Source organism: Labeo rohita, chromosome 2 (genome assembly GCF_022985175.1).
Source record: "Labeo rohita strain BAU-BD-2019 chromosome 2, IGBB_LRoh.1.0, whole genome shotgun sequence".
NCBI classification, from domain to species: domain Eukaryota; kingdom Metazoa; phylum Chordata; class Actinopteri; order Cypriniformes; family Cyprinidae; genus Labeo; species Labeo rohita.
The window spans coordinates 5,903,504-5,916,870 of record NC_066870.1 but is presented as its reverse complement, the minus strand read 5'-3'; the positions used below and the strand labels follow the sequence as shown (position 1 = coordinate 5,916,870).

The 13,367-nt window shown below is 35.8% G+C and overlaps 1 protein-coding gene across 2 annotated transcripts in view; it reads right to left on the bottom strand.

Annotated features, from left to right (window-relative positions):
• The window catches only part of LOC127180583 (tyrosine-protein kinase JAK1-like), a 32,180-nt gene that overhangs the window by 14,324 nt on the left and 4,489 nt on the right, over positions 1 to 13,367 (bottom strand). For both annotated transcript variants that reach the window (XM_051134722.1, XM_051134727.1), the window contains exons 7-18: positions 10,258 to 10,446; positions 10,016 to 10,173; positions 6,285 to 6,399; positions 5,937 to 6,132; positions 5,632 to 5,741; positions 4,258 to 4,395; positions 4,087 to 4,174; positions 3,857 to 3,984; positions 3,413 to 3,548; positions 1,972 to 2,123; positions 1,669 to 1,828; positions 1,305 to 1,399 (exon numbers count right to left, since the gene is read on the bottom strand). In XM_051134722.1, coding sequence (XP_050990679.1) covers positions 1,305 to 1,399; positions 1,669 to 1,828; positions 1,972 to 2,123; positions 3,413 to 3,548; positions 3,857 to 3,984; positions 4,087 to 4,174; positions 4,258 to 4,395; positions 5,632 to 5,741; positions 5,937 to 6,132; positions 6,285 to 6,399; positions 10,016 to 10,173; positions 10,258 to 10,446 — 1,665 coding nt within the window. The remainder of the gene's footprint in view (positions 1 to 1,304; positions 1,400 to 1,668; positions 1,829 to 1,971; positions 2,124 to 3,412; positions 3,549 to 3,856; positions 3,985 to 4,086; positions 4,175 to 4,257; positions 4,396 to 5,631; positions 5,742 to 5,936; positions 6,133 to 6,284; positions 6,400 to 10,015; positions 10,174 to 10,257; positions 10,447 to 13,367) is intronic.

Sequence of the window (13,367 nt, the reverse complement as noted above, 5' to 3'; positions counted from 1 at the left end):
ACACTGCCATGTGCTTCTGTGTGAGCGTTAGGTGAACAGCGTAAAGTGCTGATCATTGTAGCCAATCAGAGTCATATCTGTTGAGCTTGTGAACACTGTGACCAATCAGCGGCATTAAGAACCCACTCAAATGTAAGCCATGTTGTGGGTGTATGACATCAAAGTACCCATGCACCGATCAGTCTGGCCATCGCCACTTTAAGCCAAATATACCTAATAGTGTTTACTGGACTAAGCTTGCTCAGTGTTGCGTGTATATGATTGTTTTGTACACACTGCTTGTTCCCTTTGTGATATCATGTCATGTCAGTTGCATCTTGTCATTACTTCCTGTTTTTGGTTTGTTCAAAAATATTTGGTCAGTGTTGCAGTCATATTTAATTTGAACCGCACTACAGTTCATTTGGAAGCGGAGACCCATGTTTTTAGCGGTCTCAGCCCACTTGTTTGGTGCGCACCAGGGTTCGGATGGCAGCGTTCACACTCACTCAAATGAACCGCACTAATAGAGCAGTCACACCAGAGTTCGTTTTAATCAAACCAAACATGACAAGTGTGAACACACCCTTAAGCTCAGCCACCGCTCTAGTCACTACCTCCAGCAGCTCCTCATACTGGATGGACTAAGGTGGTGAGTTCCTCAGCCACATCCTGGTCGATCCCGAACACATAAACCTCCTCAGAGGAAGACACGTGAAGCATCAAGCCCTCTCCTCTGGGGGGAAGAAACTGGTGAGAGGGCTTCCGATCCCTGAGAGAGGGCACTAGATCTGGTGGGTGAGGGCGAAGAAAGGGACAAGCCCGTTTTCAACCCATTCACCAGGTCCATAGGCGATCCTCATGTCGCTCTACCTCAGGATTCAGAAAGTTGTTCACAATGCATGCAGATAGCCCTCTTGACAGCTGGCCCTGCATTCTCCCCTCCGAGAGAAACATTGGGTAAACTGTGCATATCCCAGACCATAATGAAGTGCGAGCAGGGAGGAACATACAGACTAAAACACTGCTTGTCAGATTTCGTCTTTTCGCCCACAAATGAACAAAGACTGTACAGCACACATGACAGACACACAGAGCACTGCTGAAGAAACAGAAGCTAATGCTTGTAAGCTTCCTACAATATCCCGCCCATGATGTCTCGCCATTCCGCTGGACTAATTTCACATGTGCTTCAGAGCGTGGTCATGCAGAGGCATTTCCTAAGTGCTTCTGACTCAACGTGAGTTCCCTGAATCCAGTAGGAATCATGTACATGTTCCTTTATTTGACTAGAGTAACAGTAGATGACTGGAAAAGTCCAGTACCTCTCCAAGTTTTCGTATTTTCTTGAGAAATCTCCTCTTAAAATCTGTAGGATCAGTCTCCTGTGGAGGAATTGCCCCTGATATAAGTTGAACGTCTGTAGATTAAAAAATACAATAATTTCAGTAATGTATACAATCACTACCATTAAGTATACTTTTAAATTGTATTTTAAAATTTAAATAATACCTTTTTTTTCAAATAAGAGTAAGAAGAATGAGATTTTTAAATGTGCATATATAGAAGATACTTTTCAAATTATATATATAGACACACACACACACACACACACACACCTATATATTGCATAAAGAAGAGATAAAGGCTACTAGTGTTAGTGATAGTGTGATATTATGTGACAGATACCCTTCTCGTGCTGCTCTTTGATGCGGCCCAGCTCTCTCACTATGGCTCTGAAGAACGGTCTCTTCTTGGGGTCATAGTTCATGCACTGTGAGATCAGATTAGCCAGTTCACTGATGCTGGGGGTGACCAGAGTACCACACACCTCGTAGAATCGCTCTTTCTATTTATGCACACACAGATGTTAGAATAAAAGAGTTACAGTCAAAAACAAAAGACAATAATTCCAATACAAAGTATCTACTGCTTTGGTCAAGTATAAATGTCGAGATGCTTTAGAAGAGACATCCAGGAAGAGTCAAGCACCTCTGAGAGCTTCTTCTCACACAGGGGCACCTCGCCATTGTAGCAGATTTCCCATAGCGTGGTCCCAAACCCCCACTTGTCTGCTGCAATGCTCAGCGCTTTGCTGTTTTTAACACACTCCGGGGCGATCCAGGGGATCCTTTCAATGCACTCTGAATGCAGACACAATGAGGAGTGTTAGTAATGCCAAATGGACTCATTTAGTAAAGTCAAAATACATTATATTGATTATTATTTTAACCTTTGTAATGCATGCAGGTCTGACCCAGAAGATATAGTAAAAAATTGTGAGGAAATAACTTTCCAAATGCTTTAAGGACCCTGAAAATACACACTATTTTTTCCCAGATTTTTACAATTATTTTTAAAAGATATAAGCATTTGCAAAAACAGACTCAATTTTTAACAATTTTCAAAAATCCAATTTGAAAATTCAAAATTCCAAATAATCTCAATCAAACTGCAGTTGGGTTATTTTGATTAAGTAAAAATAACTGAAAAAATACAGCTAACTAACACAATACAACAATAAAAACATGATTTTTGAACATTAAAAAAAATGGGGTTATCTGTTTTTACAAGTAAACTCTTCATATAATGTTACATGTTCAGGTCTTTTGGACCCAGGTACATATGGAATGCCATTAGATATCAAAAATACTTACTGTGAAATGATCTATGAAGTTATATATATAAAAAAAAAAACTTAGCCTTTTCCCATATCTATCACATATTTTTGGGACTGAACTTTGTTGATAAATAATAATTATTGAAGCATGAAAATTGTATGACAGTTTTCAACTTAAATTGAAAGTTCATGCAAGTAAAATGAATTTATATTGTTTGAGAATTTTTCAGAATAATGTTGGTTGATGATGTTGGTTTGATGTAAATGAATATGTAGATTTCATGCATTTGTTTTTGAGGAATCATGAGTTATAAATTTAATCAAATTACTTTAAGTGGGGTTAATACTGGTAATTATCAGATTACATGTTCTTATGAATTTCATATGATGATTCCTTATGAATATTCAAATTATATATATATATATATATATATATTGAGAGAGAAAAAAAGCATTTATTCAAGTGTAACTTCAAAGAATTTCTCTAATTAATTAGAAAAAAAGGGATAAATGCAGTAATAATGATAATGATAATAACATGGTAACATTCAAAACATTTTTTCACATTCAGAAGTTGCTAATCAGATACATGGTTCTAAAAATAAAAAAATATTAAATTATGACTGTTTTATAAAATAACCATTCTTTGGATCCAAATGGACCAAAAATGTGAGAATAGTGTATGCATTCCTATTAAATTGTTAATATATTTGATTTAATGTTAAATAGATGTTATTGAATAGTCACTGCACACTTGTATCATGTAAGGGCATTCAGAGGCTCTCTGAATAAGTCTGATTGAACTTGTGTTACCCGTTTGGCTGAGTACAGAGATGGACAGTCCAGGATCACTAAGTTTAATGAAAGGACCGCCTTGTCCTTCCAGCCCATCCAGCTTCAACAGTACATTTTTAGCACAGACATAGCCATGAACGAGCTTCTTATCCTCCTGAAAGAGTGAAAATAAGACAGAGTCTTATTTGTCTGTCTTAAACATCCCATTAGAGAGTTCCGAATTTTGTATTTTCTTCTTTTTTGACTATTAAGATCTTTATGAGTAGCAGGATATAAAAAGGGATACTTTTTAATTGTTGCATGTTATTGTTGTGATATACCAATAACATGAGTTATTACAATAAACATCTTTTTTTGTCTGAGTCTATTATTCAGTAACTGAAAATACATAAAAATGCAATTTATACAGACAATGACCTAAATACACTAAAACAAGGTCACGGTCAAACTTGAATATTGTACCAAATAGCTGAGGACACTGGAAAGCTGCTCCGCAACTTGAAACTTCCAGGAGGGTGTGAGTTCAGAGCGATGATTTCTCATGAATAGATCCAGAGGGCCGTGCTGAACCAACTCCTCCACCATAATGACTAAAAGAACAACAGCAATGGGACATTGATCAATCATTCCTTTAACTTTACAAATACACATAAGTATTGCTGCATTTTGTCTGGTGGAGCTGACACACTTACTGTCCATGCTGTGCATGCATATGCCATACATCAGAACCATGTGTTTATGGGATATCTGCTGCATTACACTCACTGTGTCCAGGAAGGCCTAACAACAGTAGAGCAGGATTTGTCAAAGCAATTACTAGTAGAGTTATTTACCTATGTATTATTATATGTGGTGTCACTTACAGAAATGTGTCCTGCAGCCAGCATCTTCAGAACCACATCCACCACCTCACTGTCTGATGAACCCTCATCATCCTCATTTCTCAACTTCAGCTTGCCGGCATAGATGTTTGTGCGAGTGCCTTGACCCAGGTGTTTCTCCTATTTTATAAATCACAGTTTCAAAACACTGCATTCCATTTTCTAGGCTCCAAACAAATTGTATTTTTATTTATATATGTCCCTGCTGGAAGATCCAACTTAAACTGGAACACAATAACTGATCTAACCTGGTCTAACCAGCTTCAAGGCCACAAAACATTTTCTTAATCAGTATTTTTGTTGCTTTTCAGTAAAAACATTGAAACATTCCTTAAACCAGATAAAATGGCTTAATAAAACAACAAATATTGTTTTTAAAGAACACATTTTTAAAATTATTTTTTCTGGTTTTAAACATTAGTCTTATTATAATTGGCTAGATTTATGCCTAAACATTTTCACTGAAAACAGTAAATTATTTTTAGGAAAATCTATCTTGTTTTAAAGGTGTTAACATACAGTAGGTGTTGAGGTAATTATGACTTTTTAACTTGCAATTCTGACTTTTGGTTTTATATCTCATGATTCTGATTTTCTTCTTTGCTATTTTCTGTTTTAGAATCAAGCGATTTAAATTTAGAATACAGTCATAATTCTAAAAAAAAAAGTCAGAACTTTCAAGATATAAAACAAGAATTTTGACTTTTTTTCTCTAATTCTAACTTTTTATCTTGCCATTCTGACTTTTATTTCTGAATTTATATCACGATTCTGACTTTGTTCCTTGCTACTCTCCTTAATTTTTTTGAATCGTGACATTTAAATTGAGAATATAATCACAATTATTAAAAAAACAAAACAAAACAAGATACACAGAATTTAATCTTTTTTTCTCACAATTTCAGGTTTTTGTCACAAATCAAACTTTTCTTCTGACATTTTTTTTTCTCAGGACTGTGGTTATATTCTTTTTTCTTTTTTTTTTTTTAAGATTTATTTTTGGCATTTTTGCCTTTATTGTTTAGGACAGATCAGATATGACAGGAAGCGAAGTGGGAGAGAGAAAGGGCGGGAAGAGAAATAGCCTGTGATTATATTCTGAGTTTATATCTCACAATTCTGTCCTTTTTTTCTCTTGCAATTTTCTCAGAGGTCAGAATATTGTGATATGTAAACTCAGAATTGCAAGATAAAAAGTCATAATTACAAACCACAGATACCCATTTAGGCTGGATCTTTTAGCAGGTTGCACCAAAATATAACTTCTCACTATAAAGAAAATTGCTTGTTTTCTATTTAACAGATTTGACTTTATTCACATTATGCATATAAGCAAACAGTTTTTAGATGTCCAACCTGGGTAATGTCATTTCTGAGGATCTTAAGGATTCCATGGACCGCATTAATGAAGGAAGATTGTGGCAACACTGAATCTCTCCTGGTCATCATGACAAGGTTGGATTGCTCTGTGAAACAGTGAATGGAAGAGCATTAACGTTCCTGCCTTCTTTTAAGACAAGGATGATTTTAGCAAATAATAATCTAACATACAATGGAAATTACACATAAAAGCAGTTTGAAACTAAAATTAAATTATAAGACAGTTTATAAACCGCCAACTATATATATGAAATATCACTGTTGGTGGGAAGCTCCAGTACCTTTTGGTTGGGGTGGGCAGCCACACTCAAGTCTTAAGGTGGTGTGGTCTGTTGTGAGACACTGGCTGGACAGGTGGTCTGTCAGCTCTCTCAGAGTGGGCTTTACAATATCTGTCCCAGTCAGGTGGAAGCCCTGTGCGCTCGCCTCAATCTGGAAGTTCTTGAAGGCTTTGGTGATGCTGCCGTGACAATCTCTCTAGAATAAAAAGTCAGTTTTGATTTGAGTTATTTACTCTGTGTAAAAACATACAGTACAAGAACGCCTTAATTATGCAAACATATTTATTGAGTGTTTTCTTGAGAACTTTTACCAAGCTCTCTTTCCATATAGAGTAATAAAGCAAGTACCTCGTTGCATATGACAGTCAGGAGAACATGATCAAAGTCGTGAGTGCTCCAGCGCAGCAGGTACATGCCCTCCTCATAACCTTCCTGCTTCAGTTTATGGATGGCATATTCAGTACTGAGGGGTACAAAAGAGACACTGTTACATCAGCTGTCCGAAGACATTGTTCTATTAAGGCCCTCTTATTTGATGAGTGTATATGTGACCCAGGACCACAAAACCAGTCATAAGGGACAATTTTTCGAAATTGAGCTTTATACATCATGTGAAAGCTGAATAAACAAGCTTTCCATTGATGTATGGTTTGTTAGGATAGGACAATATTTGGTCGAGATACAACTATTTGAATATATGTAATCTGAGGGTGCAAAAAATCAAAATATTGAGAAAATCACCTTTAAAGTTGTCCAAATGAAGTTCTTACTAATGCATATTACTAATCAAAAATTGAGTTTTGATATACTTACAGTAGGAATTTTACTAAATATCTTCATGGAACATGATCTTTACTTAATTTCCTAATGATTTTTGGCATAAAAGAAAAATCTATCATTTTGACCCACACAATGTATTTTTGCCTATTGCTACAAATATACCCCAGAAACTTAAGACTGGTTTTGTGGTCCAGGGTCACATATTAGACAGTTTTAGATGCTGAAAACATGCTGAATAAATTAAATAGGGCTACAAAGTGTTATATAAATCATGGGCTGAATTAACGTGCCCCTGTTATGGATTTTTGAAAATTACCTTTCATGCAGTGTGTAAAACAGCTCTAAGTGAATGAAAACATCCTGAAAAGTTCTAAATCTGAAAGTGCTCCATGTATAAAGTTATTAAGTCAAAAGAAAGAGTTGACTCAGAATCTTAAGCTGTTTTAGGTGACATCAACACGAAACATTAGCATATTGCCCACCCACTCATTGTGCGCGCAGACCCGGGAAAACTGGAACCACCCTACACTGTAGCAGATTCCTGTGGAGAGCATCATGTCCAGAAGACGCTGTGCTCTGCGCTGTGAGGGTAAATCTGTTACATGGTACATTTAGGGTATGTCGAAAAAGTCCCCTCTCATTTTCTCCTCCAACTTCAAAATCGCCCTGCATCACTGCAGAAGTACCAACCCAGTGTTTACAAAGTGAACATCAAGGAGGGTCAAACACCCTTTATAAAAAAAGGGCGAAAAACAGTGAAGGACGATTTTGAAGTTGGAGGAGAAAATCAGATGGGAGTTTTTCGACTAACACTTAACATTTGTGGTTAAAAGTGTATAAATATAATTTTTTTTTAAAGAAAAGGACAGATCGTTTCGCTAGATAAGACCCTTATTCCTCAGCTGGGATCATTTAGAGCACTTTAAAGCTGCATTGAAAATGCATTTTCAACCTTCAATCTGTTGAGCACCACTGAAGTCCACTATATGGAGAAAATTCCTAGAATGTTTTCCTCAAAAACGTAATTTCTTAGTGACTGAAGAAAGAAAGACATGAATATCTTGGATGACATGGGGGTGAGTAAATTATCAGGACATTTTTATTCTGAAAATGGAGTAATCCTTTAAAATGGTTGCTCTCATGTACACAGTATGATGCAAAATATGTATTTAGTTTTGTGTGTTGTGATCGCTCCGCACAGCTTGTAGGTCTCTGGCTAACCAGCTAATAGCAATATCTGTTCACTCGCAATTGAGTAGAAATGTTTTGATGAATAGTGAATTTTGTTGTTGTTATTACTTGGAGTTCTAAAGAATAGAGCAATATGTTGGTGTACAAACTGCAGTGCTTTATTGATATGTTTCTATGCAAAGGAGGAAATGAATCATTGAGTGAACCGTTTGGGAGTCGTTAAACAAATAATAAAATAAAATAAATGCATATTATAAGAGAGTGAAAGTGTTTTTTGACCTTGCATGTTGTTGGGGACTCCCAAAACCAAAATATTAACCTTTCATAATCCATAACAGGGGCACTTTCAAGTTGAATTATTACACTACTACTGAAAAGTTTGGAGTTTCAAAAAGAAGTATTTTATGCTGACTAAGGTTGCATTTATTTGATCAAAAATACAGTGGGAACAGAAACATTGAATTTTACTATTTAAAATAACTGTTTTCCATTTTAATATATTTTAAAATGCAATTTATTAATGTAATGCAAAGCTGAATTTTCAGCATCATTACTCTAGTCATTAGTGTCACATGATCCTTTAGAAATCATTCTAATACGCTGATTTGCTGCTAGAGAAACATTCCTGATTATTATCAAAGTTGAAAATAGTTGTGCTGCTAAATATTTTTGTGAAAACCGTGATTTTCAGAATTATCTGATGTATAAATGCATTTATTGAAAATAGATTTTTTAAAACATTATAAATGTCTGAACTATCAATTAAAACATTTAAAAATCTTAGTGACCCTAAACTTGTAAAAAGTAGTGTATAATATAAATATAAATAGCATACTTAAAATTCTGTTGTCATTGTTCCAAATCTATATGACTTTCTGTCATAGCTCACAAATCTCACTCACATTTGCATATTTTAGGGATAAGGGGATAAGTTAGTGCTACATGATGGCAAACGTAATCACCATGGAAAAATAAGAAGATAATTGCATTTTTAGTTGATAGTTTTACATTGTCTCCTTTAAAACCAATATTGGCTGTTACAGCAAATAGAATAAGCTAATCTACCGTGGGACAACAAACCATATATTGGCATGATATAATGCAACCTTACCATATTCAAGTATGAATATGCAGAAGCACAAAAGACATCTGAAAGCTACAGCGGATGGAAAGATTAAATAAAATTTAAGTCTGTTACTCATAAAGCAAATTTTCGGATTCAGAAGTCAGCGCTTGATAAACATTGGTTTCTGCCGGCTGTTGTTAAATGGAAAAGAGCAGGGGCCAGTTGCATAAACATAGCTATTATGTGAATACTGTGTCTTACAAACTAGTGTGACCAGCTAGAAGTCATCATGTGGGTAATCAGTCTCTCTTTTCGTTATCACAAGCTACACTGTGTTCCAAAAGTTTGAAAGCACCCCTGGCAAAGTGTGGTTTTGGACGATATCAGCATAAATCATTATCTTTTTTTGGTGCAAATGCATTAAAGTAACTTGACATTATCATTGAAGACCAGCAATAATTCATTTCATTTTGATTACATAATAATGGCATTATATACATGTCAAAGTCAGACATGCCCCTTTTGCCGGCTGTGATGCCTGGTTTCTGGTTTAAACTTGGCCCAGGTTTTTAAAAGATTTTTGGGTCAGCACACCTTAATAGCTTCAACAACTGTTTGCCTAATAAGGTTAGAATACAATGAATTTAGGCCCAGATTATGCAGAGCTGTAATAGCTGCTAATGGTGAATACTTTGATGAATCGAAAATGTAAGTTTTTTCTATGTATAAACTGTTCATGTAATAAAATATGTTTTCATAGTTTGCGTTGTCCCTTATCAGTGCAAAATGATCACAAATTATAAAGGATTCATGCCAATATTGTCCAAAACCCCACTTTTCTAGGGCATTTCCAAACTTTTGGAGGGCAGTGTACTGTTTATGTAATGGGCTTCAATTAAGTTATGAACAATCTTAAACTTGTAAGACTAGTCTTCTTTTATATTTCACAGAAAAAGACAGTCATTCAGGTTTGGAACGATATGAGTTCATTTTCATTTCTGGATGACTTATTCATTTAAGCATGATGAGTACATGTACTAACTTGATTGGACCATGGCAGCCCTCTCGTAGGTTCTTTTCCAATGAAATGGGAGCCACATCCCTGCAGAGGAAATGATGCGCATCTACTGTGAGCCTGAAGTATCCATCTACAAGACTAGCAAAGGACAGCGCCTCCTCATGGGCTGCCAGCTTCAGCTCCTAAAGAAGATCACAAAAGTAAAACTGGGTTTAAGAAAAGCTCTGATTTTCCCTAAATGAACCAAAACTGATCATAGGTCTCACCATGTTTTTGTTGTCCTGTTTGTGGATAGTAACCACGGTGGATTTGATGAGAAGATGCGTTATCTCATTAAAGTCTGAAAAGAGTGTCCATCTGTCCTCTCCTGCATCATGTAATACTGCTTTCCTCAGTTTCTTGCTGTCTCTCTTTGATTTACGTCTCTCCTGATTGGTCCACGGATCTGAATCGGCCTTAAAAAAATAAATACATGACATTAAAAACTGTTGAATTAGAATCAAATTGAAATATTGAAAAAAAAAACAACCCTCTAAACTGAAGTGTGAAACATCAGCACGTACATTACAGTTTGAAAGTTTGGGGACAAGTTTTTTTTTTTTACGATTTTATATTCATTTTAATACAGCAAAGACACATTCAGTTGAACAAAAGTGACAGTAAAGAGATGTACAATGTAACAAAAGATGAGAACATTGTAAATGTTACATTGTAATGTTCTTTTAAACTTTCTATTCATTATAGAATCCTGAAAAAGGTTTCACTTTTCAAAAATATTAAGCAACACCAAGGTTATAAAAAGTTAAAAATTAAAACCTTTCAAATAAAAATTGGTAATTGAAATAAAAAAATAAAAATATTATATTTATTTATTGATTTATAAATATATATATAAAAAAAAAACATACATATATTTTTTCGCTATTTCCCCATGACAACATTTTTATTTAGTTTAACCTGATGAACTTAAATGACTAAAACTAACACTGAAATAAAAACTAGCAAAATTATTACAACTTAAAATTTTTAATTAAAATATTCATTCATAATATGAAAATGAAAATAAAATCCTAAAAATATTATAAAAATTAGAACGGTATCTCAATGATATTAACACAACAGAGCAGCACAGATGTTTTCAACAATTATAATAATTGTTTTTTGAGCAGCAAATCAACATATTAGAATGATTTCTGAAGAATCATGTGACACTGAAGAATGGAGTAATGATGTTGAAAATTCATATATGTGATGCAATCTGGAAAAACCCGTAGGATGTTGTGCTGGGACGTTTTTAGGGAGTTCGAAAAATAGGTTGAATGTCAATTTTTTGTCAAAAATAGGTTTTCATTAAATTATTATTCTATAACATATTTAAATAAAGGTGTATCAATGCACATTTTCTGCCAGTCCTGTGTAAACTATGCCATGCAAAGTTTTATTTATTTATTTTTTTATTTTTTTTTATATCGTGAGATGGCAGAGTGCAACAGCGCAGTCTTAAGTACTGTAGCTGCTCACTTAAACAATCTTACTCGTCTTAGTCTGCACAATCTTGGTGATGTCAGTGCCCTAAATGATGTTATAATGGACTATTTCACATCCAGAGATGAAGGATCGGATGATGAAGTTACTGAAGAGGAGGAGTCCGATGACAGTCTGTCATGCACAGTGCGTGAACAGTTACGCTGCGCTTGCTTTTCTAAATGTAAACTACAATGCAGGCTGCATTATTCATGCTATCTGTGGTGATAAAGTGGTGATTAAAAGTTCGGAGACTATGCTCATGATAAACAACAGAAAACAGACGTCAGTCTGTTAGTGTAATGATGCAGTACAGTGCACCAAACTTGACAGACAGCTCTTGTTAAACCCGTGAAATGAAATTGATAGCCGTCTTACTTTAAATGCGTTTTTCTCAAAATTCCATTCCTGAAAATCATAGCTATCAGGCGACTTAAGATAGCTATAACATCTGTAACATTCAAGCTATGAACAAAATAACAGAAAAATAACAGTTTTGGAAAGCGCTGGAACCCAGCTTTCATATGGTATCAAAACCTAAAAATGGTAAAATTTCACCATGTGTTAGGTTTTCCTTGATCGCATCACACATAACAATTGCCCCAATCTGGTCTAAGTTACAGATGTTCTCTCACTTCACTTCTCTCACCGAGTTGTGTGCTAGAGTAAAGGTGATGGGCGTTCCGTGTTTGAAATTCGCTGCACGCAGTAACGTTAAACCAATCACAAAAGACTGGGTCTTTGGACCAATCACTGCAGATTAGTGTCACGCAAAGGAGTGGTTTGGACAAATGATTAGTTTCAACGAACGCAAATAAGGTAAAAATAAATGCATATTATAAGACAATAAAAGAGTTTTTTGACCTTGCATGCATGTAAACTTGCTGTTGGGGACTCCCAAAACCAAAATACCAATATATAATCCATAATAGGGGCGCTTTAAATCAGTATCAGCAAACTCAATTTTTCCACTTTAGAGGAAACAGAAGCTGCATCTGAAGTGGCATTAGATGTACACTGACCAAAATTATAAATGCAACACTTTTGTTTTTGTCCCCATTTTTCATGAGCTGAACACAAAGATCTAAGACTTTTTCTATGTACACAAAAGGTGTATTTCTCTCAAATATTGTTCACAAATCTGTCTAAATCTGTGTTAGTGAGCACTTCTCCTTTGCCGAGATAATCCATCCACCTCACAGGTGTGGCATATCAAGATGCTGATTAGACAGCATGATTATTGCACAGGTGTGCCTTAGGCTGGCCACAATAAAAGGCCACTCTAAAATGTGCAGTTTTACTGTATTGGGGGGGTCCGAAAACCAGTCAGTATATGGTGTGACCACCATATGCCTCACGCAGTGCAACACATCTCCTTCGCATAGAGTTGATCAGGTTGTTGATTGTGGCCTGTGGAATGTCGGTTCACTCCTCTTTAATGGCTGTGCGAAATTGCTGGATATTGGCAGGAACTGGAACACTCTATCATATACGCCGATCCAGAGCATCCCAAACATGCTCAATGCGTGACATGTCCGGTGAGCATGCTGGCCATTTCCAAAACTGGGATGTTTTCAGCTTCCAGGAATTGTGTACAGATCCTTGCATCATGGGGCCATGCATTATCATGCACGAAACATGAGGTGATGGTCGTGGATGAATGGCACAACAATGGGCCTCAGGATCTCATCACGGAATCTCTGTGCATTTAAAATGCCATCAATAAAATGCACCTGTGTTTGTTGTCCATAACATACGCCTGCCCATACCATAACCCCACCGCCACCATGGGCCACTCGATCCACAACGCTGACATTAGCAAACCGCTCACCCACACAATGCCATACATGCT